The sequence below is a fragment of the Vespula pensylvanica genome, chromosome 8, assembly GCF_014466175.1.
Source record: "Vespula pensylvanica isolate Volc-1 chromosome 8, ASM1446617v1, whole genome shotgun sequence".
Classification (NCBI taxonomy): Eukaryota; Metazoa; Arthropoda; class Insecta; order Hymenoptera; family Vespidae; genus Vespula; species Vespula pensylvanica.
The window spans coordinates 2208115-2231001 of NC_057692.1; the positions used below are offsets into that span (position 1 = coordinate 2208115).

A 22887-nucleotide genomic window follows, 5' to 3' on the forward strand; every position below is an offset into this window, starting at 1 on the left:
GTTTGTTAATATTTTAACTGGTATAGTATTTTCAAAAAAGATCGCTATTATTGTATCAATATAAAACTGATAGAGCGAAAATAAAAATGTTCGATGAAAAGGAAAAGAGAAAAGAAAAATTTTATATATACAAGATTGTTTAATATTGACGATATTGTCAATTGTTATTAGTAATAATTCGTATTTTATATATATATATATATATATATATATATATATAGAGAGAGAGAGAGAGAGAGAGAGAGAGAGAATGTTCAATACAAAAAATTTACAATTTTATCTGTCCAATATTATTATTTCTATATTAAGCACTGACACAGTATTGTCATTCTTGTCTCTCCCTCTTATCAATAATTCACACTTATTAATAATTATGCGACTCTATCACTTATAAAATCGATATATAAAATATACATACACAGAAAGAAAGAGAGAGAGAGAAATAGAGAGAGAATGAGAAAGAGGGAGAGAGAAACAGCAAAGAAAAATAAAAAAGAAAAAAGAAAATATAGGAAGAAATCAGCAGACTTACATACGGTGTTTTATCTACGTGACGTAATGCATCAAAAGTCGATGTTGCGGTCTCGATAGTAGGTCGCCAATTCTTTCGTTCTGCAGTAGGTTCCTACGCAGGGATAAAAGGGGTATTCTCTCTCACCCTTCTCTCTCTTTCTCTCTCTCTCTTTCTCTCTCTCTCTCTCTCTCTCTTTGGTCAGAATATAAGAAAACAAGAGAAGGAAGAATGAGAAGAGGGAGGTAAGGTTTGGGTGGGGCGGGAATCTGGATGCTCTGAAAAGGGTCGATAGTCACGTAAAAAAAAAGAAGACAGATGAATAGGAAATAAAATATTAAACGTACAAATGGAATAAAACTTATTTCGCTTCGCGTTTTAACGAACGGTAACATTATCTCGATAGTTTTCTTATATGTATCTCAAGAAATCAAGAGGTCGCTTCGGAGTTAGAGCCGCCGACATTTCGGCGTTGCTCACAATGGCGAAACCGATGGAAAATGGTGGACAAGGGTTGGGTCGCGACTGCAGGGGCTGCGCGCGCCTCCGCAGATCAATATTTCATTCCAGACTTACCAACCTCCTCCTGTTTCAGCCTTCGTCTTTTCTATCTCTCTTTTCTTTCTTTCTTCCTTTTTTTCCCTTCTCTCTCTCTCTGTCTCTCTTTTTCTTTTTTCTATCTTTCTTCTTTTCTATCTTTATCTATCCAACTTTTTATCTATCTATCTCTTTCTTTATCTTTTTTCTTTCTTTCTTTCTGTTTGTCTCTCTGTCTCTCTTACACGTTATATCGCAATATAATTACCCCACCCCCACTTTCTTCACTACTTCTTCTTCTTCCTCTTAAAATTCTCATTTTTATCTTCTTTCATTTTTCTCTATCTCTTCGTTTTCATACGCGTATGCACGTCGCACATAGAGACGCATTTATGAACGTTCGTAAATACACGTTAATATTATCTGTTAACAAGAGTTTTGTCCTTTCTCTCTATCTCCATCCTTTTTTCTTTTTCTTTTTTCCTCGAAAAAATTCTATAGCGGTGGCTGTTCAAAAAATCGATAAACGACGCTATATATATATATATATATATATATATATATATATACACACACACACATACGTATACGTTCGAGATTCAAACGAATTTATTCGTCGAGAATGGATAAATGTCGTTTGAAGTATTTGGTTGTTAACGCATTGAGATTATCCCCTTCTATCTCGATTAAATGAAAAAATAATGAGTACAGTTACGCAATAGAAGTTTAACGATATATAATAGATTATTACAATACACACACACACACACACATGTATACCCACCCACATATATATGTACACACATATTTGTGGAAAAATATTTGTCCGTATCGATTGGTTGGGTTATATCGACTACGTACGTATACATGTATAGAATCTTGTTTTATTAAATCCTCTTTTGATATTCCACATCTCCCGCCGAAGAGAAATCGCTCGAATCAAAAATGGCGCATGTAGTTTGAGAACGACCAATCACGTTCACGTTTTGATCATCCGAATTTCAAAGAGTCGGAAAACGCGCTTATAGACAATCAAAAATCCTGTCGCTCTCGTTTCTTTCGATCACACAAAAGAAAATCTTTTTTAGAAAATGATACACATACACACACTTATATTTTCTCAATATTCTATATTTCTCATCTAAATCAATGTATCTCAAACGTATAAGGGCGTACGCCCCCGCAGAATAAAAATCGATTGGCAGAGATATTAATTAGAGAATTATGTATGAGCATTCGTTATCTTATCAACGATATAAGATCAAAACGATTATTATTGCAAATCCATTAAAATGTTTAAGGTGTCTTGATGATGGGTCGACAATGATTCAGAAAACATTTGGTTATATATCGTTAAGCCGTTTTTTTTCTCCCTTTAAATTACTCGTTCGATCATACGTCGAATCCAAATATAATAAATAGTTAAAATCAATCCTTTTCTTGAATCTCTTTGAAAACCTTGAACTAATATCGATCCATCGAAGTGCAACCGCTCGATTACGAATTCGCCTCGAAAGAGAAGACATTTGCGCATCACGAAACTCGTATTTAACCTGGACTCGTACACATATTTATTCTCCCACCCCTTCACCCTTCCACCCTTCCTCCCACACACACTCTCTCTCTCTCTCTCTCTCTCTTTCTATCTATCTCTCTCTTTCTTACGTAACCTCTTTACTTTTTCAGCTTTATCCAAAAATGGATATACCAAACGTTTCTTCTTGTGATCAATAGACATTAGATCGATCACCAATACAGATTTCAATAGATTCTCAACTCCTGATAGATAATAGATGGATAGAGGTTATTTTGTAAAACATCTTTCTTTACATTCAAATGTTTCTATGGTAATTCTCTTTTCAATAAGTTATTAAAAAATAAAGTAAAAAGAGATTGAATATTCTTCTTCTTATATACTCTTTTTTTTTTCAATTGAAAAAAACTAGAACTATTGCTAACCAGATTTCAATTTTATTTGTTTATTTATTTATTTTTCCTTTTTTTTTCCATTTTTATATCAGACGTTTTCATATATCACGATTTATGATGAATTAAGAAAAAAAAAAAAGAAAAAGAAAAAGAGAAACTGGAGAAAACAAATTTATTCTACTCTATAAGATGTACGTGATCTTCTTTTTCTCTATGTTTTAATAGCTCAATCATTAGACAATGCAAATAGAGATAATCGCGTTACGATAATTATGTATCTACTTTATCGATCGGTTGTTGAGCATCGTATAAGAGCATATTTCCTATACGGTTAGTTTGATCGTTAATTAAGATAACTAGGTGAGACTACCGTAAGTGTGATGCGTTGTACATCGTCGTTTATGATACTATCGTAATATAATATTATCGTGGTCACACTACTTTTCTTGTCATCTTGTCTTTTCATTTAGTGTTATCGATAAACAAATGTATATACAAATGCAATATATATAATTAAATATATATATATTTTTATTATAGATTTATAAAATCGTGATATATCTATGATATATCTATGATATTAAAATCGTTATATATAATCGTACATTTATTCACAATGAATATATGTGCGTTCCCTTTTTATGGTATTCATAATATTATTTATGTTAAAACATGGGACCCATCAGAGAGAAGTTGACTTTTCGATCGTAAGCATACACGCCCACGCTTCTCGAAAGACACGTAGGATCAAGAGCAGCTTACTCGGGTCAACGATCGCTCTTTCTCTCTCTCTCTCTCTCTCTCTCTCTCTCTCTCTCTCTCTCTCTCTCTCTCTCTCTCTCTCTCTCTCTGTGTGTGTCTCTATCTATCCATCTATCTATCTATCTATCTCTGTCTCTCTTCCTCTCTCTCTCTCTCTCTCTCTCTCTCCCTCCCTCCCTCCCTCCCTCCCTCTCTCCCTCTCTTTCTCTCTTTTTTCTTTTTCTTCCTCTTTAAATCCCGTCCATCCCAGTCCCACCCACCCCTCTTCTCTCCTTCTCTATCCCGCAATAATGCCTTTTCGTAGAAACTTAGTTTATGGCGTTGTAATAGCGATACGCGATCGAAAATCCGATTCGTTGTTAAATATCATTTTCGAGAAATCTCTTTCACTATTAGGATCAAAGTATTAACATGTCGATAGGTGCGTAAAGTTCTTTTTCTTTCGGCAAAAATTAACATCAAAAAAATACATTACTATATTTCTTATCGAGAAAACGTTGAATCTGGATTGAAATACTCAGAAATGATGTTTTATCTATATCTATTTCGGTTAATGTTTATTTATTTGCTCAGGATTTTTTGTTAATAATAATAATAATAATAATTGTTATTGTTATTGCTATGATTAGTATTATTATTATTGATAAATATTTTTTAAAATTAAGTGGACAGTTTATTACGTAAATATTTTCGGTATAAATAATGAAGGGTCAGGGTATTACGTCATTTACATCACGTACTGATATTTCATTATAAATACTGTCCATTTATTTATTTAAAGTATTGATTAAATGTTTAAGGATACTGATCCACATAAATAGTAGCTGTTTCAATTATCGAGATTAAGTTCGATCGTCAGGACATTACATATCGGAAATTAGAATAGTCTAATAAATAAAATCTTGATAGTGCTCACATATATATATATATATATATATATGTTCTTTGTAAGACCATTTCTTCAAAGACGAAAGATACAGGATTATTTGCTGGAGAAATTATGTCATAGAAATAAAAGATGCAAAAGGGAGATTACAGTATTAACTTAACCATAAGAAATTATGGATGAGAAGAGGGTAAAAGAAAGAAGGAAAGTAATAAAATAAGAAAGAGAGGGAGAAGAAGAAATATAGCACAATAAAAACAAATGATTAATGATATTATTATTTTTATATATATATATATATATTATTTTTATTATTTTATTGAACGATCCAACTAACTACATATTTCATAAATTATTCAAAATATAACTTTTATCTTTATTAATTAAACGTTATAACACATTATGAGTATAATTGATTAATTATTCAAGCGTATAGAAAAAAGAGATGAATAGAGAGAGAGAGAGAGAAATAGGGAAGGAAAGAAAAAAAGAAGATATTTACGAAACGCGAACTTATTTGTGAGAAAAAATAGATCAATCGTGACGATGTTATATGTAATTATCGGTCTTATCGATCTCTAGATACATACGTATTATGCTATCTGCGAATAATTATTTGTCCCATCTCTCGTTGGGCAGTAATAATGATTATTATTATTAAAAGAGAGAGAAAAAAAACAAAAAGAAGGAAAAGAATAAAAAAAAAAAGAAAAGGAGGAAACGAAGGGAAAAAAGGAGAAATTAAAAAAAATTGCCTAGTTCTGGAAGACGAGGATAGAGAGAGGAAGAGATGGAGGAGGAGGAGGAGGAGGTGGCGGAGGAGGAGATCTGACGTCCTCGCGCGTTGCGGCGCGAGGCGTCGTGTCGTCGGTGCGTCCCGGGACGGCGCTGCCCCACCCAAGCAGCCTTCGGTCGGTCGGCCATGCGGATCAATACACGGTCCCTCGTGCGCACGAGTTATAACGAGTAAATACGAGTATGGACGAAGTTGCACGAATTCAACCGAGCCCCGGTACCCGACGCGTTACGAGTCTCCACCAACGAGCGGCGTTGCCGGCTCAGTCGCTGTGCGGGAGTGGTCACCGAGGGATGTGCGGTATCATCGTAACCGAGTGCGACTAAAGAAAAACCGAATCCGAAGCGTTTATAATATAGTTTCTTCTTTTCAAGGCGTGTGTTTCTGCATATTATCTTCGGCTATATTATAGCTTTCTCGGGTGCGCACATATACTCTCTCTCTCTCTCTCTATCTATCTATTTCTTTCTCTCTCTCTCTCTCTCTCTTTGTCTCTCGCTCGCTCACACGCTCTCTTGCGCGTGCGGTGTCTCTCTTTCTCTCTCTCGTTCTTATACACGCCTCCCAACCGCGACGCGATTATTAAACTCCGCCGTGAGTTGTCTAGTCAGTTCTTTTTTTTCGAAGGAGCTCGTCGTCGTCGTCGTCGTCGTCGTCACCCCGCCCTCTCTCTTTCTCTCTCTCTCTTTCTATCAATCTTTCTCTCTATTCGTCTATCTATCTATTTATCTCTCGCGCTTTCTTCGCCCGGCGATCGAAGAATTAACCGGATCGTCATCTAACACCGCCGATCGTGATATTTATTTAAGTATTATTGTACAAAGACTATATACCACATAGGTAGGTGTAATAAATGCGACGTCACCAACGTTCGCATTTTATATAAGTATTATTTTTACTATGTAGTAATAATATATCGTATAATATCATTACGCTTGTTATTTGGGTATCAATCGTGTCTTAACTAGAATTAATTATACGTCTTAGAAATCATACTGAGTCTAATTGCTGTAAGAGACGTTCTTACAATCTTCTTACTTTTTTCTTCCTTTTCCTCTGTCTCTCTCTCTCCCTCTCTCCTTCTCCCTCTCTCTTTCTCCCCCCCCCCCCTTCCATTCTAACGATTCGGACGTTCTAGCGTAGCCATCGTCACTGACGATGGCACGATATGAATGGTACCGGTCGTTCTTGGAATGTATTATTTTACCTCAGAAGCGTAAGGAAAAAGAAAAAAAAAAGGAGGAAAAAGGAAAGAAGAGAGTAAGAAGCGTCGGGGCTATCTATTGATCCCCGCGGCACACTATCGTGCGCTCTGCGACGCAAAAGAAGAGAGAGACAGCTAATGTACAGATAACCTACCTCTAGCTAGCTGGGTTTTTATTAGCTATATTTTAACGTTTCTCTCTCTCTCTCTCTCTCTCTCTCTCTCTCCCTTTTGAAAAATATAATTTCTTGTTTCTTAAATACGAATTATATATATATGTATATATATGCTATATATATATACATATACATATATCTCTTTTCTAAACCGAGCTCGACAAATTTTGAAAGTTTTTAGCTGCGTTCTCGAGAAGCACTCACGCGAGGAATTTCGAGCTTTGATGTATGTGTGTGTGGGGGGGGGCTCTTTCTATTAGTGTGCGCTTGCGCGCACTTGGCCCATTCTCTCTCTTTCTCTCTCTCTCTCTCTCGGTCTCTCTCTCGTTCGTTCGTTTGTCGTTCGCTCGTTCGTTCGCTCGTACCATCGTGAAAGTAGCGCCGTAGTGCTTTCGGCCTAGCTCGGTGCTTCTCGGTAGGCAACGACGACGCAGTTATACGCTCGAAGGTGGAGCACGACGAAGGCGACCATAACCTCAAAGGATTACGAGGCGTGTCTCTCTCTTTCTCTCTTTCTTTCTCTCTTTCTTTCTTTCTTTTTTTTTCTTAATCTCTCTTTCTCGCTTTCGAACGACCTTCGTGATACGTCGCATTTATTCTTCTCTCTTTGTACATTATGTATATTTATTTATTTGTCGCGTGTAGAAAAATTCGTTGTAATTTTTCATTGATATAATTTCGATGGGTAATATTTTTATATAGTAATTATTCATTAATCGCTGTATTGTATAAATCATTTTCTTGACTAATTTTTTGCAGCTATGGAGAACAGATATGTGTGTGTATGTATGCATGCATGCATGTATGTATCTATGTATGAATGTAAATTATTTAGGAATTAAATTTGAAAAATCGCTTTCAGGAATACTAATTAGATTTTTTTTTATTGTTATATATATTTCTTTTATTTCTATTTTTTTAAATTGCTCTGAATTTTTAAAAAAAATTACTATCGCCATGTACGGAAGCGTCCACTTAGTGTACGTCTAAATATGTCTCTTTTGCGCGGTAGTTTCTACGGAACGCTGAGAAATATGTCGGTGTGCTTAGAGCGTCGCCAACGCCGTCGCGAGATTAGAATTCTTATCCCGTCGTGCGTGTCAGGAGTTAGCTTAGCGATATATCGAATGAGAGATATTTCTCTACGATTATCTCATGCCTTTTTTTCTTTTCTTTTTTTCCTTTTTTCCTTTCTTTCTTCTTTTTTTTTTCGTCTCACTCTTACGATATTTTTTCACTTTTATCTATCAGACGAATGAAACTTTTCTTACATTCTATATAATACTTTAGTTGTGTCGGATCAATATTTTAAAGAAACAAAAAAAAAAAGATTCTGTTACGTAAGATTTGAAAATCGTATTTTATCGAGTTTTCGATAAGCGACATTACACGTCTGAGAAGCTCCGATTATCAAACTTTGAAGATTCTATTTATTCGTAAAAATAGAATTTCTTTTTTTAAATTTGACATTCGAATCTCTCTTTCTCTCTCTTTCTCTCTGGAATAATCAGAGTATGAATCAAAACGTCGATAGGCCATTTGCATTCAAGTCTTGCATAGAATAATAATTTATGAACGAAGACGAATCGAGAACAGTCTCTCTCTCTCTCTCTCTCTCTCTTTCTTTCTCTCTCTCTCTCTTTGCCTGTCATGTCTTGTCATGTTGCAACGAGCTTGGGGTCCTCCACCTCTTCTTTCTCCTTCTCTTTTTAGTTCATTTATCATTGCATTAATAATCCACTTAAATATCTTTATCGAGCTTGTAAATGTCATAAGTTAAATATGCGTATATATATGACTGGATAACATTTTTAAATCTTTGAGATTCTACACGCTTGCGTATTTGTTCTCAAATATTCCATTAAAAATTCTAGTCTCGAAACGTTGATTTTTTTTTTTGTAATTAAAAGATAAAAGAAGAAATCATTTTATTATCAACATTTGAATTTTTATTCATAATTTATATATATATATATATGTGTGTGTGTGTATTAATAAATTTCGTTTAAACAAATTTTTAATTCGATATAAACGAATAGTAACGACTGTATGTTTCAATTTTTGAACGATCTATAAATAATTAGAATAGTCTTTCGAGAATTTTTCATATTGTTTCAAGCTAGATTTTACTTCTTTCTTATCTGAAAAAGAGTAATCGATTTTTACAAATTTCTTGACAACTTTTGTCCCACTCTGTACATATATATCTATACATCGAATTCGTAAAAATTATTCGCAGCTTCTGTAATCTTTGTAGAGATATATATATATCTTCGGTAACGTGAAAACGTTCTTATCAACGCAGTAAAATGTAGCGCGATAGAGAGACAGGAAGATAAGTACTCGAGATAAAAATTACTTATCTCTCTCTTTCTCTCTCTCTCTTTTTACGCTACAATAGAACAATTGCAAAAATACTCTATTCTTCGAGTTTACTTAGAAACATTTCTTACTTTTGCAGCGATCGTCGTATTCAATCAGTTTTTTATAAGAAAATCAAGATGGCCGACGGTGCGTATCCGCAATGAAAGAAATCAAGATGGCCGATTTGATTTTTCGCGCGGAATACAAAAATGCGTTCTTTTATAAATTTTTATTATTCTCATGTATTTAAAAGCGCCGTGTTGCTCTTGTTTCCTTTGCTATTCATCGCCTCGAATTCGTCGTAGTCGTCATCGGTTAAAGACACGCTCTTTGGAAGCCTATGAATCATCGCTATAACGTTTCAGTCTTTTACTTGGCGTATTATATTGACTGCATGACGTAATGATGGAGGGCGGTAAATTTATTCGTTTCCTAGGTTAACGTCTTGGGCGAGTCCTCGCGGAACAAACTTATGTTTTTTTTTTTTTCTTTTTCTTTTTCGACTAACAATGAACGTAAAATAGTCATTCTTTAACGCAGATTTCTTTTTCTCTCTTTTTCTTTCCTCGTGAAATCATTGAATTTATATTACATCGAACGCGAGAAGATTGTATATCACACAGATTACAAAGGAACAGCAACGGACAAAGATCGTTTCGAGTGTCATCGATTATAGTACTTAACGAAGCGTATGAAGATTCTTAGAATTACAACAAAAAGAGTAACCAATGAATCTCTGTATCTCTGAGTCAGAGTTAAGAGTCACAGGTTGGCCGTGTTCGAGATGTATTCTAATAATCCTGGCTTGTTATTCATTATTGAAAAATTTTCCGCGGTATATTCTGTCTCATTGAAAATGGTTGAAAGTGTCACAAATGTGTCTAATGTTCATCGAAATATATAGGTAGGTAGGTAGGTAGGTTAGGTGTGTGCGTCTAACATCAGCGTCATTCGGCACGAGAAGTTCCATTCGTGATCTCCGCTCTAAAAGCGTACGCCGGAAATATTTCACCGGCGTCGTTGGATTCCACGGGGCGGCCCCTCATGATGTAGAGATCCGGCAACACTGTTTTCTGCGTTCGTCGCGACGACGACGACGGCGGCGGCGGCTGTGACGGTGACGGCGACGGCGACGGCGACGGCGACGCAGTGCCGGCTTATGCGCGCGCGAGAACTTGTGATTTTAAAGCCAGGTGATCACGCGGGATTAAATATAGGATACCGAATTACATCTTTGTATCTCTTCTCTCACTTTCTCATTTTTTTTTCTATTTTATGAATCTCTTGCGTTCATATACGATTACATTTGTAATCTCCATTTTTGAAAAGTCCGCGGTATGTCACGTGGCCGCGCTACGTATGTCATGGCGCGTGTCAGCCTCGTGTTGCGTTCTTTTCTCCAACGTTACGTCTCCACCGTCACATAATGATAAAAGGAGATTACAGACGACCGGAAACGTGACGTGTGTATACGTATATATATATATATATATATATATATATATACATATATATATATATATAATAGATTCGTTAAATATTTATTCGAATGCGTAAGCGTATATATAGTGTGATCGTTGTGTGAAAATTGTGTGTAAATAATGTATCATGACGTGTAATTTTTTTTTCTTTCTTTTTTCTTTTTTTCTTTTTTGTCATTTCTTTTTTTTTTTCCTTCGTTGAAATGTCTTCTCTCTCTACCTGTTACTATACTACTCTTTTTACCTATTTTCTCTTATCTCGAAAACAACAAATATCAAACGGAACGGAAGCGAGCAAATGAAATTGGACACCGCGTCCTTTCATCTGCTTGCAGCAACCTCGGATTCTTTTGTTCGTCTGTTCTCTTTACCGTACCGAAGAGAAAGAGAATTCCACGCTCGCTTGTGTTTCTAGTTAACGACATCATCGTCGTCGCCGTTGTCCATCGTCGCTGTCCCGTCGTTACTGTTTCAATAGTATTGGATATATTACGAGAAAGAAATCGCGTTCGAGATTTTTCGATATATCTCAAGGTCGAAAGTAATTTCCAATTTGCACCGATCTTTAAAAATAAAATTTCTTTTCTTTTTTTTTTTTTCAACCTTTTGTTCTTTCCTTTTTAATTATTTATAGATTTTTGCTATCCATATAATTTCTTTGATCGATTTGAAATTACGCTTCGTTGAAATCATATTATATTATATTATATATATATATTTCTTTCTTTTTCTTTATTCTTTTCTTTTTTATGACTCATTAAAAATCTCATTAGTTTTTTACATCGATCAGATTTTTATTACGCTATGTGATTTTAAAATCATCGATGACATGAGAACGATTGTATAAATTATACATAATTAATGAGGACAACGTGAGAAATAAATTTAAAAAATTTTTTTTTTTGTCTTTTTCCTTTTTATTTGAACAAGGTCGAAGCTAACAATAATAAACATATTCGAGAATGTCTAGACTAAACGATTCATTCATATGTATTGGATGATGTCTCTCAGTGCGTGTCCGATAGGTCTTGCATTCTTTACCAGGTCGCAGGTGACACAACATCCGGCGTACTTCTATACTTCATCCTTGAGTACAATTATTTGGTTCATTGAGAAAACTGTGTGGGCACTATATACATAACTCTTTCTTTTTCTTTCTTTCTTATATATGGCATACCTAATATACATATATATGTGTGTATGTGTGTGTGTCGCGTCCATAGCCTCTCTTCTCTACTATACCGTGTGATTCATCACACAGAGGACACTTGACGCTTCTTCCTCTCTATTAAACGTCTACGTGCATGTGTATGTGTGCGTGTGTATGCGTGCGTGAGTACGCGCGCGCGTATACGTGCTTGCTCGCGATCGATTCCTTGAATTCCGGGTAATTGCACATTCTCTCTCTCTCTCTTTCTCTCTCTCTCTCTCTCTCTCTCTCTCTCTCTCTCTCTCTTTTTCTCTCGTCCTCCTTCCCTTTAACAATTTTCAAACGATTTATTCACGCCGTCAGGTCAAGCTCGAAATGTGCGTCTAAAACCCTTCTCACGTTGTTGCGCGATCTATACGAATAACATCGATGACGCTTGCTTTTAATTGTTTTCTTTTTTCTTTTTCTTTAGTTTTCTTTTTTTTAAACCTAACGTGCGTTTTTTTCACACTTTGTCGATAACGACAATGAATTTATCGAGAAAACTATGTATCGAGCGGAAAAGGAAATTACATCGTCGAGGATATATATGTATTAGAACAACGTTGTCGAAGCTTTCTGATAGGGGACCGCCATTTTAAAAAATGACCGTACGCGTACGTTCCGTTCATTAATTTTTTCATTTCTTTTTTATTTTCTTCTTCCTTCCTTGTGTTTTTCTTTTTTCTTTTTTTTTTCCTCTCCACTATTTCTGTAAACATCGTTCGAATCATTTCAATTCGAACGTTGTTCGAAACTAGTCGAGAGGGGACGGCCATCTTAAAAAATGGCGTCCTACACGTACGGTCAGTCCCTTTTTTCGTTTTTTTTTTATATATATTTTTTTCCTTGATTTTCTTTTTTCATTTAAGTATCGTTCGAGTCATTTCAAAGCGATGAATCATCATCGTTGCATTTATCGTTAGCATATACCAGGGATCGATTACGCCAGCCGTTCAACGAAGACATTGCTTTTCGTTCATGCGTATCGAATCGACCGGTTCTCTCTCTCCCTCTCTCTCCCTCTCTCTCTCTCTCTCTCTCTCTCTCTGTCTGTCTCTGTCTCTGTCTCTCTTTCACTCTCCCTTACTTCTCGCATTTCGGGCGTGTCATCGTCACATAGTATCCGCGATTGCAAACCACACACGTGAAATGAATGTTGCGTGCGTGGGTACTACTATATCGAAATATATACTCGTGAACTCCTGTGTTATATAGTAGTAATAGTAGTAGTAGTAGGTAGTAATAGTATTGTAGTAGTAATCGCGTGATTCATTTGTGATTAGATATCTATCACGTTAACTTATTCTCTCTTCTAACTAATTGGAAAAGTAAATTTTTTAAAAGAAATCGAAGACTTCTTTTTCGAAGAAATTTACCAATATCTATTTTATCGACTGACGTGATCTTTTCGTTTTTAAAATTCGATAGGCTTGTGATAACAAAGTTTTTGAATTCGATCGAAGTACTTAAGGTTATCTTCTTTTTTGTTTTTTTTTTCTGTTTATTCTTTTTTTTTTTTGTTTTCGATCGAGCGACATATGTACATTTTACAGGGTGAGTCAAAAATTCCTAGGTGATTTTAAAAATCAATTACATTTTTTTCGAGGCATTTTAGGCTTGTAATTTTTCGAGCTATCATGAGTTTGCTTTGTACTTTAACATATTAGTAAAATAAAGAATTAAGTTAAAAAGTCTTTTAAAAATCACGTAACAACTTTTGAACCACCCTGTACAAATACATGTATATGTATGAGTATAATTCGTGCTACATACCGAATCGTTGAGATTAAAGCATGATTTATCGTCTTGGAAACTGTACGAGGTTAAACTGTGCCAGGAATCTTTACGCTGTGTTTGTGCGAGACCAAGTATGCCTACGCATATAAGTAGGGTTCACGAAAGAAGGGTCCAAGGATATACATAGTGTATGGGGGAAAGAAAAAGAAAGAAAGAAAGAAAGAAAGAATAAGAAGAAATCTCTTGAAGCGTGACGAATAGGAGATTGTGTATCAAAAAGATAGTATTTAACCTTCGTTATCTTTGAAAAATCGTTTTCTTTTTCTTTTTCTCATTTCTTTTCTTTTTTTATACGTGATATCAATAGATTTTGACTTTTATAATCTATTTCATTGTAATTTATTGCTGCAACATTTCTTTTTCCATTAATGATAGATAACAAGGATTTAATTATTGAACATGGAAATAATTAATCTTTGACAATCTGATAATCTTAAGATTTTGTGTATGTATTGTTATTACTATTACTACACTACTCGCTACTACTACTACTACTACTACTACTACACTACTACTACTACTACTACTACTACACTACTACTACTACTACTACTACTACTACACTACTACTACTACTACTACTACTACTACTACTACTACTACACTACTACACTACTACTACCACTACTACTAGTAGTAATGAAGAGATCGAGTTTTTACGTAAAGCACTGTGATCGCGAAAATCGAAGATATTAAGTCCCGATAAATTATAATCTTATTACGTCGTATCCACATTGTATAATCTAAGATTTGATTTAATCTCTCTCTCTCTCTCTTTTTCTGTCTGTCTCTCTCTGTCTCTCTGTCTGTAATATGTTTGAAGTTATAGATATCTGTAGGAATTCTGTGTAAGAAGTAGCATCTTTTTCATAATAACATATATATATTCATTTATTATTGTCAAAAATTATATATATGATGGGCGAAAAGTTTCTAGATGATTTAAAAGAAAAATCAATTTTCTCTTTCTAGAAACTTTTTTGGCTAACTTTTTTTTTTTTTTTTTTTTTACATATAAAAGCTAACTAAAGAAAAAGGAAAAAGAACATGATGTCGGATCTTTATAATATATAGATCGTGCCCAAATTGGAATCTACGCGTTGAGGACATTTTTGGAGCATTCTCTCTCTCTTTCTCTCTTTCTCTCTTGTTTTGCTTTGTTCATTTTGGTAATCTCATTTTTTCTACCTTCGTGACTCTGAGCATTTAAGCGTGAAAAAAGAAAAATATATGCGCGCGCCCGCGCGCACACACAAGCAGATGGGAATGCGTAGTCTCCAAAATTTGGAACTTTTCGAAAATTTTTACAAAAAAGGCATTGTCTGAATACCTGGATAGAGAACCGTTTCCTTTTTACTTTTGTAACGTATGGATACCTGAGATTTAAAGATTATCGAAGGATCATCCAGCTGCTGACCGAAATTCCAAATCCCACTGTAGGAGCCTTTTATATTTAGAACACGAAGTGAGAGGATGGTTCAGAAAAAGTATTTAGTCAAGAGCACGTGATGAATCATTCGAAAATCTTCTTTTACGTCTTTTGCGTGTGTTCAAATTTGCGTTAGAAACTTTATATATATAAACGATAAAAAATTGTTACATACGTTCTTAAACATATATACTCGCAATCATATCAATCGTAATATTATTTATTAAATTCTTTTTTCTTTTTTTTCCAAATCTTCAATTAAATCAAATTAAATTGTTCTTATCGTTAAAAAGTAATAAATTGTATCTACTCGCGCGCGCGCGTGTTCGTTGTACGCTTATATTCATCAAACGGTAGTATTACTTTTATTAAATCTTTTTTTTTTTTTTTACTTTTCAATCGTGACATTTCTAAGTCAATTATTTTTATAGTCAATTAGTTCATTTATCGTTGCATCAGAGACAACAAATAATTATCTTTTTTCGTTTCTCTTCCAAGCGTGAAACTCGGACGTAGCAACGAAATTGGGATGAGGGGGAAAAAATGGCGTTCGGAGTTAATTAAATCAAATCAAATGAAACCGGATCAAATTAAATTAAATCCGATCCGATGAAATCAAATCAAATTAAATTATTATTATTATTATTATTATTATTATTATTATTATTATTATTATAAAAAAATAATAAATGTCATTCTTTTGTCGTTTGCAGCCGACACAATGTCCGTAGACAAAGAGGAATTGGTGCAGCGTGCGAAGCTCGCCGAACAGGCGGAGAGGTACGATGATATGGCAGCTGCGATGAAATCCGTCACCGAGACGGGAGTTGAGCTGTCGAACGAGGAAAGGAACCTCCTCTCAGTGGCGTATAAGAATGTTGTTGGCGCGAGACGTAGCTCGTGGCGAGTAATCTCATCTATTGAGCAAAAGACCGAGGGCTCCGAACGCAAACAACAGATGGCGAAGGAGTACCGGGAAAAGGTTGAGAAAGAACTACGTGAAATCTGCTACGATGTTCTGGTAAGAACCAAATGTGTCCATCCATCTGTCCACTACCCCTGTGATGTATGTCTGTGTTTCTGTGTGTGTGTATGTGTGTATGTTGTGCGCTGTTACCCCTTGAAAAATATATATCCGTGCTTTTACTTGGTTCTCTCTTTTTTTTTCTCTCTCTCTCTATCTCTTCCTTCTTAGAAATTCATAAAGAAGTAGAGTCTATGACGTTTATACCTAAGGTCTGACGTAGAACTGCTTTTCCTCTTCTTTTCTGTCTTGTTTCTTCTTTTTTTTTGTTTTGTTTTTTTCGAAATATCGATCTTTACATATGGTTACAACCCTCTTTTCTATAGCAGTATTTCTCAATTCTTTTTCTTCTTTTTTTTCTTTTTCGTACGGCCTAATATATTATAAGGTTTGTTTGTAACGATACCACATGACGTACGTGCCTGACGTCTGACGTAAGAGCGTAAGAGCGCGTAAGCGCTTTTTTTTTCTTTTCTTTTTTTTTTAATCCTTATTTTTCGAAATATCGATTTTTTTATAATATGATTATAATAATCTCCTATATATATATATATATATATATATATATATATATATATACACTTTTATAACGATATCCCCAATGTCAGACGAAATTTTTATAATATAAAAAAAGATAGTATATTTAAAAATTCGCTAAACCAAAATCATTTCATAGATATTATTGTAAAGATAATGTGACTGTTATTACGGATATCCTCGCTAGAATTCCCAAGAACGTTCTACGAGAACTTTCACGAATTCTCTGAACAAATTAATCATTTTTCTTGCTTTGACCTGAAAGAGAATAGAAGCTATCATTACACGGGGCCCAATTAAAAATTTAACACGGCCCATAAGTTGAGAAACGCTGCTGTATAACGCCGTAAAACTTTCAAATGTCACATACCCGAAGTATATGCATATGTCTATATATATATATATATATATATATATATATATATATATATATATATTTTAATTCTCTTTTTTTTTTTTCATCTTATTTTATCACCGTGAAATTATTTGTTAGTTTATGTGCGAAATTTCTTATGTATTTTCTTTTTTCTTTTTTCGTCGATTTCATACTTAATATATAATATAATAATACTACATAATACACATTGTATGTGTATGTATACGTGTGTGTATACCGGGTGTTCAAAATATAGCGTCATACATTTTTTTCAGTCATATTCTACGTAAAAAAAAAAAAAAAAAAAAAAAAGAAAGAAATTAGGTTATAGAGGGTTAACATTGTGTTACGTAGGTCTCTTAGAATAAGTGGGTAATATTTTAGTGCTGACTTCGATAAAACGAAACTACAAAAAAAAAAAAAGAAGATTCATATAAACGTACGTCCTACTTGACTTTGTAGTCAAAGTTGGTACATAGTTTAAAAATAGTACATTAGATATATGTATGTCTTTTCTGTGTTTCTATTATATAGAGAATTTGAGGAAATTAACAGTTTTAAAAAGGATAGAAAATTACACTCTTTTCGTTGAATAGATATGTATGTAATAAGATGGTCGGTGTTGTAATATATTTCACAAAGAGACATTAAATGCTATGTAGCATTTTAAGTAAGATAGTCTAACGTTCATAATATTAATTATTATTATTATTATTATTATTATTAGGAAAAATGTCTCTTTTTTTTGTATAGATACCTTTTTTTTTTTAATTATATATATATATCCATAAATAGAAACGATAGAGAAAGATAGAGAGAGAGAAAAAAGAAAAAAAATGTTTTAAACGAGCGTTCGTTACACTGGATTATATATACCCTTTTAGCATAAACTCTCTTACACGTTCGTCGTTCCACTTACATACATACGTTGTATATTGTGTTTGTACAGCAGCGATCGCTATTTAAGCTTTATCGTCAGTTAGAGCAGTGGCTTTTATTATAACGCACCAGCAGAGACATACAGTTTCTTACAAAGGAAGATGAATATAGAGAAATGTAAAAAAGGAAACGTGTAGTGAGTATGCCGTTTTAACGTCAGATGTCGTTATTGGCGTCTAACACGTCAAACATCATACAATATGTCGAAAGTTTGCAGAGTTGCATTTACAAACTTATTACTAGTTCCTGTTTCTTTCTTTCTTTCTTTCTTTTTTTTTTTATGTCTTTCTGTTTATACGTTCTATTTTTTAGTAACCCCTCTATAATTCAATTTTTATATTCGTGTATAAAAAAAACATAAAAGAATACGTGTGTCATATAAAATAATATATATAATGTGTTAATTAATTTTATGGCGAAGGAGTAAAAAAGAAATAAAAAAAAAAGAGAGAGAGAGAGAGAGAGAGAACTAGACATAGATACGAATATATGTGACATTAAAAGATATATAGACAGTTTCATAGATAGTTAATAAGTTAATTTGTAATCTTTAGTCTATTTATCAATGAACATTGTCGTTAATGGCAGAAGTTATTAATTTTTTAAATGTTTTATTTCATTAGATAATGACGAATAATTTGCATCATTTATTACGCGATATCATTATCATTGATTTTATCGATATTTTAGTCGAGAGATCATTAAATCGATATAAAATTAATTTGAGAGGTTAATTTTATAAATGAATACCTTTGCAGTTGCTGAAGTAATTTAGAAAACTCTTAAGATTCATTCTTGGCATTTTTCTTTCATGAATAGAAAATAGTTTAGAAATTCTTTTCGTGTCGTCGCGTAATCGTTAGGGAACAACACAATGATCCTTGTCTCTAAGTATTTTTGGAATGCGATAAGAGAGAAAGAGAGATAGAGTTGTGTCATAGGTCAAATGCGCTTGGCATTGTTACAAAAGCTCGACATACGCGAATAAATAATTTTTTTTTTTTTTTTTTTCGTTACTTAGTAGCGTACTAACGCGTGTTCTATTGATTCTTAAACAGAAATACACGCGCATGTCCTTCTTTGAGGTTAGCCATGTATAAAAAATGTGCATTAAAGGTAAACTAAGGGTGACATATATTTAATAATACATAGCACATTTAATATATATATATATATATATATATATATATATACTAGGTTGGTCAATAAGTAATGTCGAATTTATTACTACAGGGTGGATCAAAAATTCCTAGACGATCTTAACAATTTTTCTTTCTCGAGATTTAAAGCTGTTTTTTCTTTTTATTTATTTATTTTTTATTTCTTTTCAAATTGTAAAAAATTTTGCCTTTTAAGCATATATTAAAATTAAGCGAAAAAAAAATTTATGTGTATATATATATATATATATATATATACACATATATATGTAGAGAAATAATTATATATATGCATAGCAATTAATCTGTTTGTTTAGTTACTATTTTATAGAAATTGTTTCATGACTTAAATATTGGATCGATAAAGAATTATCTGTCATTATAATATATTTTTTTATCGAATAGAATAGCATGCAAAAAAGAAATAACTAATTAACTGATTCTACATCTTAATTTGATATGTAATTTATTTGTAATGTTTCGTTTTTTATTAATACGTTTCGTCATCGTATATTATATTTTTGTTTTTTTAAATCGTTGCTTTAGTTAGTACAGAAACCGTTAGAGATCGCTCGGATCGCGTATCTTTAGCGCGTAATTCAAAGAAAAAGGGAAGATACGATACTGTAGTAGTAATAGTGTAGTAGGTAGGTAGGTAGGTAGTCGCGTAATCGAGATCCTTGAAATTCTACCTGATGAGAGTGATCTTTTCTCTTCTATATTCTCCTTTAATATATATTATCTCAAAAGAGACGCTGAAGAGAAGAAGATCGCATTGTGGTAAGTCGATCCGAGGAACGCGCATGCTAAAGACCGACGACGATGATACTTCATAAACTGGTTTCAAAGTACGGGACACACACGAAGTGTGTAATCTCGTTCTTTAAATTTTTTCTTTTCTTTTGTTTTATTTTATATTTATTTATTTATTTATTTATTTATTTATTTATTTATTTATTTTTTCTTTATACAAGTCACAACCACTTGAGATTTATATATACATAGCTCTTCGTCGTGAAAAGCTCACATTTTTTTTCCACTTTTTTTTTTTCTTGCCTCCATATCGATCAATAACTATAAAAGTTTGCCGATAATCTTGCTAAAAAAAAAAGAAAGTAGTTTTACTTAAAAAAAATTCTTACATCATCATTTGTTGGTACAATCATTCAATAAAAACGAGCGAAAAATACGAGAAAGAAATTCCCGACATTTATTTATTATACAGTAAGCTCATACTCGCATTATTTTGTTCAAATTTTCGACAAAAGAATACTATTGAAGATATCATGTTTTATATATATATATATATATATAATATATATAAATTCAAAAAAATGTAAAATATTCAGAAAAATTTTGTTTTCTAACAATACTTATTGACCAATCTGATATGTTCTTTTTTTCTATGTAATATTAGTATTACTTTACATACCATTTGTAAGGATACACTCACTTCCTTTCGTGTATATGCGTAATCTCTAAAAACGATCGATCGATAGATACGTCCATTTAACAATTCTGCTGGCACTTTCGAGAAGGAAAGGAGAACGTCGTTCCGTTGATGTACCTTCCTCTTTGCTATATTCGTCTTGTAAACGTTAGAGGAAATCGTTGTATTAATCATTAAGTAACCTGTCGTTGACCCGAGAAGGACGTTTTCCAAGAAGGAAAAACGAGATTTTCTCTGATGTGAAAGATCTAGATTTCCTCCTTATAAAGACATCGATCTCTTCAGTGTCGACAGACTTCCAACTTCCGCCGTTCCCAATCGAAAAAGCAAGTGTGTTGTGTGCTCTCTGGCGCATCAAGAAAAAAAAGGTAGAAAGAGAAAATTAAACGAATAGCGACAACTACAAATGATTAAAAAAAAAATAAGGAAAGATTAATAATTATAATATTAATAATAATATTTGTGAAGTTGCGTTTTGAATTACATTTTTAACCCGTTTCTTTAAAATTTTTAACATTCTTATCAATAGTCTTATTTCATATTTGTGTGCATTAAAATCGTATAAAGTAAATCTAATTTTAATTTCTAAAAAAAAAAAAAAAATAAAAATAAAAAACAAGCAATTGCGATTACAGGACTGGAATTAAAAGGTCTCCTTAGTAGATGACCTTTTTCAAAAGCAATTACTCTTTTTCGAGGCATTTTAGTCTTATAGTTTTACAATCTAAAAAAAAAAAAAAAGAAAAAAGAAAAGAATAAATTGGCCTAAAAAAATCGCGATAAAGAGTAATTGATATTTAAAATGACCTAATAAGAACCTTTTGACCCATCCTGTATATTATATCAAATTTCATCTATCTTTTTTTTTTTTTCTTCTTGACCTCAAAGTTTCGATCTACGGATTAATAATCGATTATCGCTATGATATACGTATGTATCATTAGAATATTTTGAGAAGAAAAAGAAATTATTTGTTCGCACAAATTATCGTACAAATTGTCGTAGAAAATTTGAATCTTATTTTAATTATAATGTGCCAATGAGTTTTCTATCGTCGCAATCTAATCACGTTCGAGAAAGCCTACGACATCTCTCTCCTTGAAATCGAAAATAGATTAGGTTCGGAAGAGAGCACGGTGTCTATTCTCTTTGGAACGATCGTATTCTCCTTACCGGAAGTGGAAGACATCGTTCTATATTAGAAACCCTCCTTCGTTCAAAGGGATCGAAATTAACCGAGAGAGAATATCGATTGTCGATTTCATCTCTCTAACATTTAACACATTCTCTTTCTCTCTCTCTCTCTCTCTCTCTCTCTTTCGTCGCATAAAAAATGTATTCTTACATTTTTCTAATAGGTCGTAAAAAAAAAAAATTTCACACACGCCTTCCTTCGTATAGTGTATAGAGTTCTCAAGGTAATATCTTGTTGACCTTGGCTGCGCTTCACAATCGGAGTCATTTAAGGTTGAAATCTTCACATTTGTAAATGGCAGTCTCTCTCTCTCTCTTTCTTTCTCTCTCTCTTTCTCGTGTCGACGAGAGATCTTTCTCCTTTTTTTTTATTTTTTTTTGTTTTTGTGGTATTGCATAAAGTGACGGATGATTTGCCATCTCCCTTAATACTGTGTCTATGTATGTATATACCCAAAAAAAAGGGAGGAAGAGTGCACTTCACACGTACCCTAACAAAGAATCAGCTGTTATTTCTCTCTCTCTCTCTCTCTCTCTCTCTCTCTCTCTCTCTCTCTCTCTCTCTCTCTCTCTCTCTCTCTCTCTCTCTCTCTCTCTCTCTCTCTCTCTCTCTCTCTCTTTCTCTCTTTCACTCATACACGTTCGAGATCTGGAAGAACCGGCTGTTAATTAAACGCTATGTCTGCTGAGAAGTAGGTCAGATTTGGGTTTGACGTACTCTGAATATAACGTGTTGTTAGATAGATACACATTATATAGTAAAAGGGCAGCGAAACTGGAGCAAGGTTCGATAACTGCACCAACGTCGTTTGATATCCGTAGCTAAGGTATCGACGAGATGTCTACCTTTTTAAACTGTTACTATCCACCTCCGGTTTCTTCCTTATTAACCACGATGGTTGCTTATTATTTCGATGATACTCATTTCCCGGTTTTCTCATATACTCCCTTTTAGCTAACTTGCAATAGGTGTATATCTGTATTCTCTCTCACCGATTAAAACGCTTCGGGTATATTATTCGAAGAGACATTATTATTTAGTATTACCATGAGACCGTGTTCTTCCTGCTATGTCGTATATTGTAATTTATTATGTCAGTCGATAAATTCGATATTTCAACGTCAGGAACGATTAAATCGGTT

The 22887-nt window shown here is 33.5% G+C and overlaps 1 protein-coding gene across 7 annotated transcripts in view; it reads left to right on the top strand.

Annotated features, from left to right (window-relative positions):
* The window catches only part of LOC122631002 (14-3-3 protein zeta), a 47239-nt gene that overhangs the window by 17984 nt on the left and 6368 nt on the right, over positions 1-22887 (top strand). For 2 of the 7 annotated variants that reach the window (XM_043816153.1, XM_043816154.1), the window contains exons 1-2: positions 10288-10358; positions 15778-16085. In XM_043816153.1, the coding sequence (XP_043672088.1) occupies positions 10325-10358; positions 15778-16085 (342 nt within the window). In that variant the 5' untranslated portion in view covers positions 10288-10324. Of the gene's footprint in view, positions 1-5675; positions 5843-5884; positions 6262-7161; positions 7293-10287; positions 10359-15777; positions 16086-22887 lie in introns of those variants that run through there. The other 5 variants (XM_043816158.1, XM_043816155.1, XM_043816157.1 and 2 more) reach the window with 4 other exon arrangements.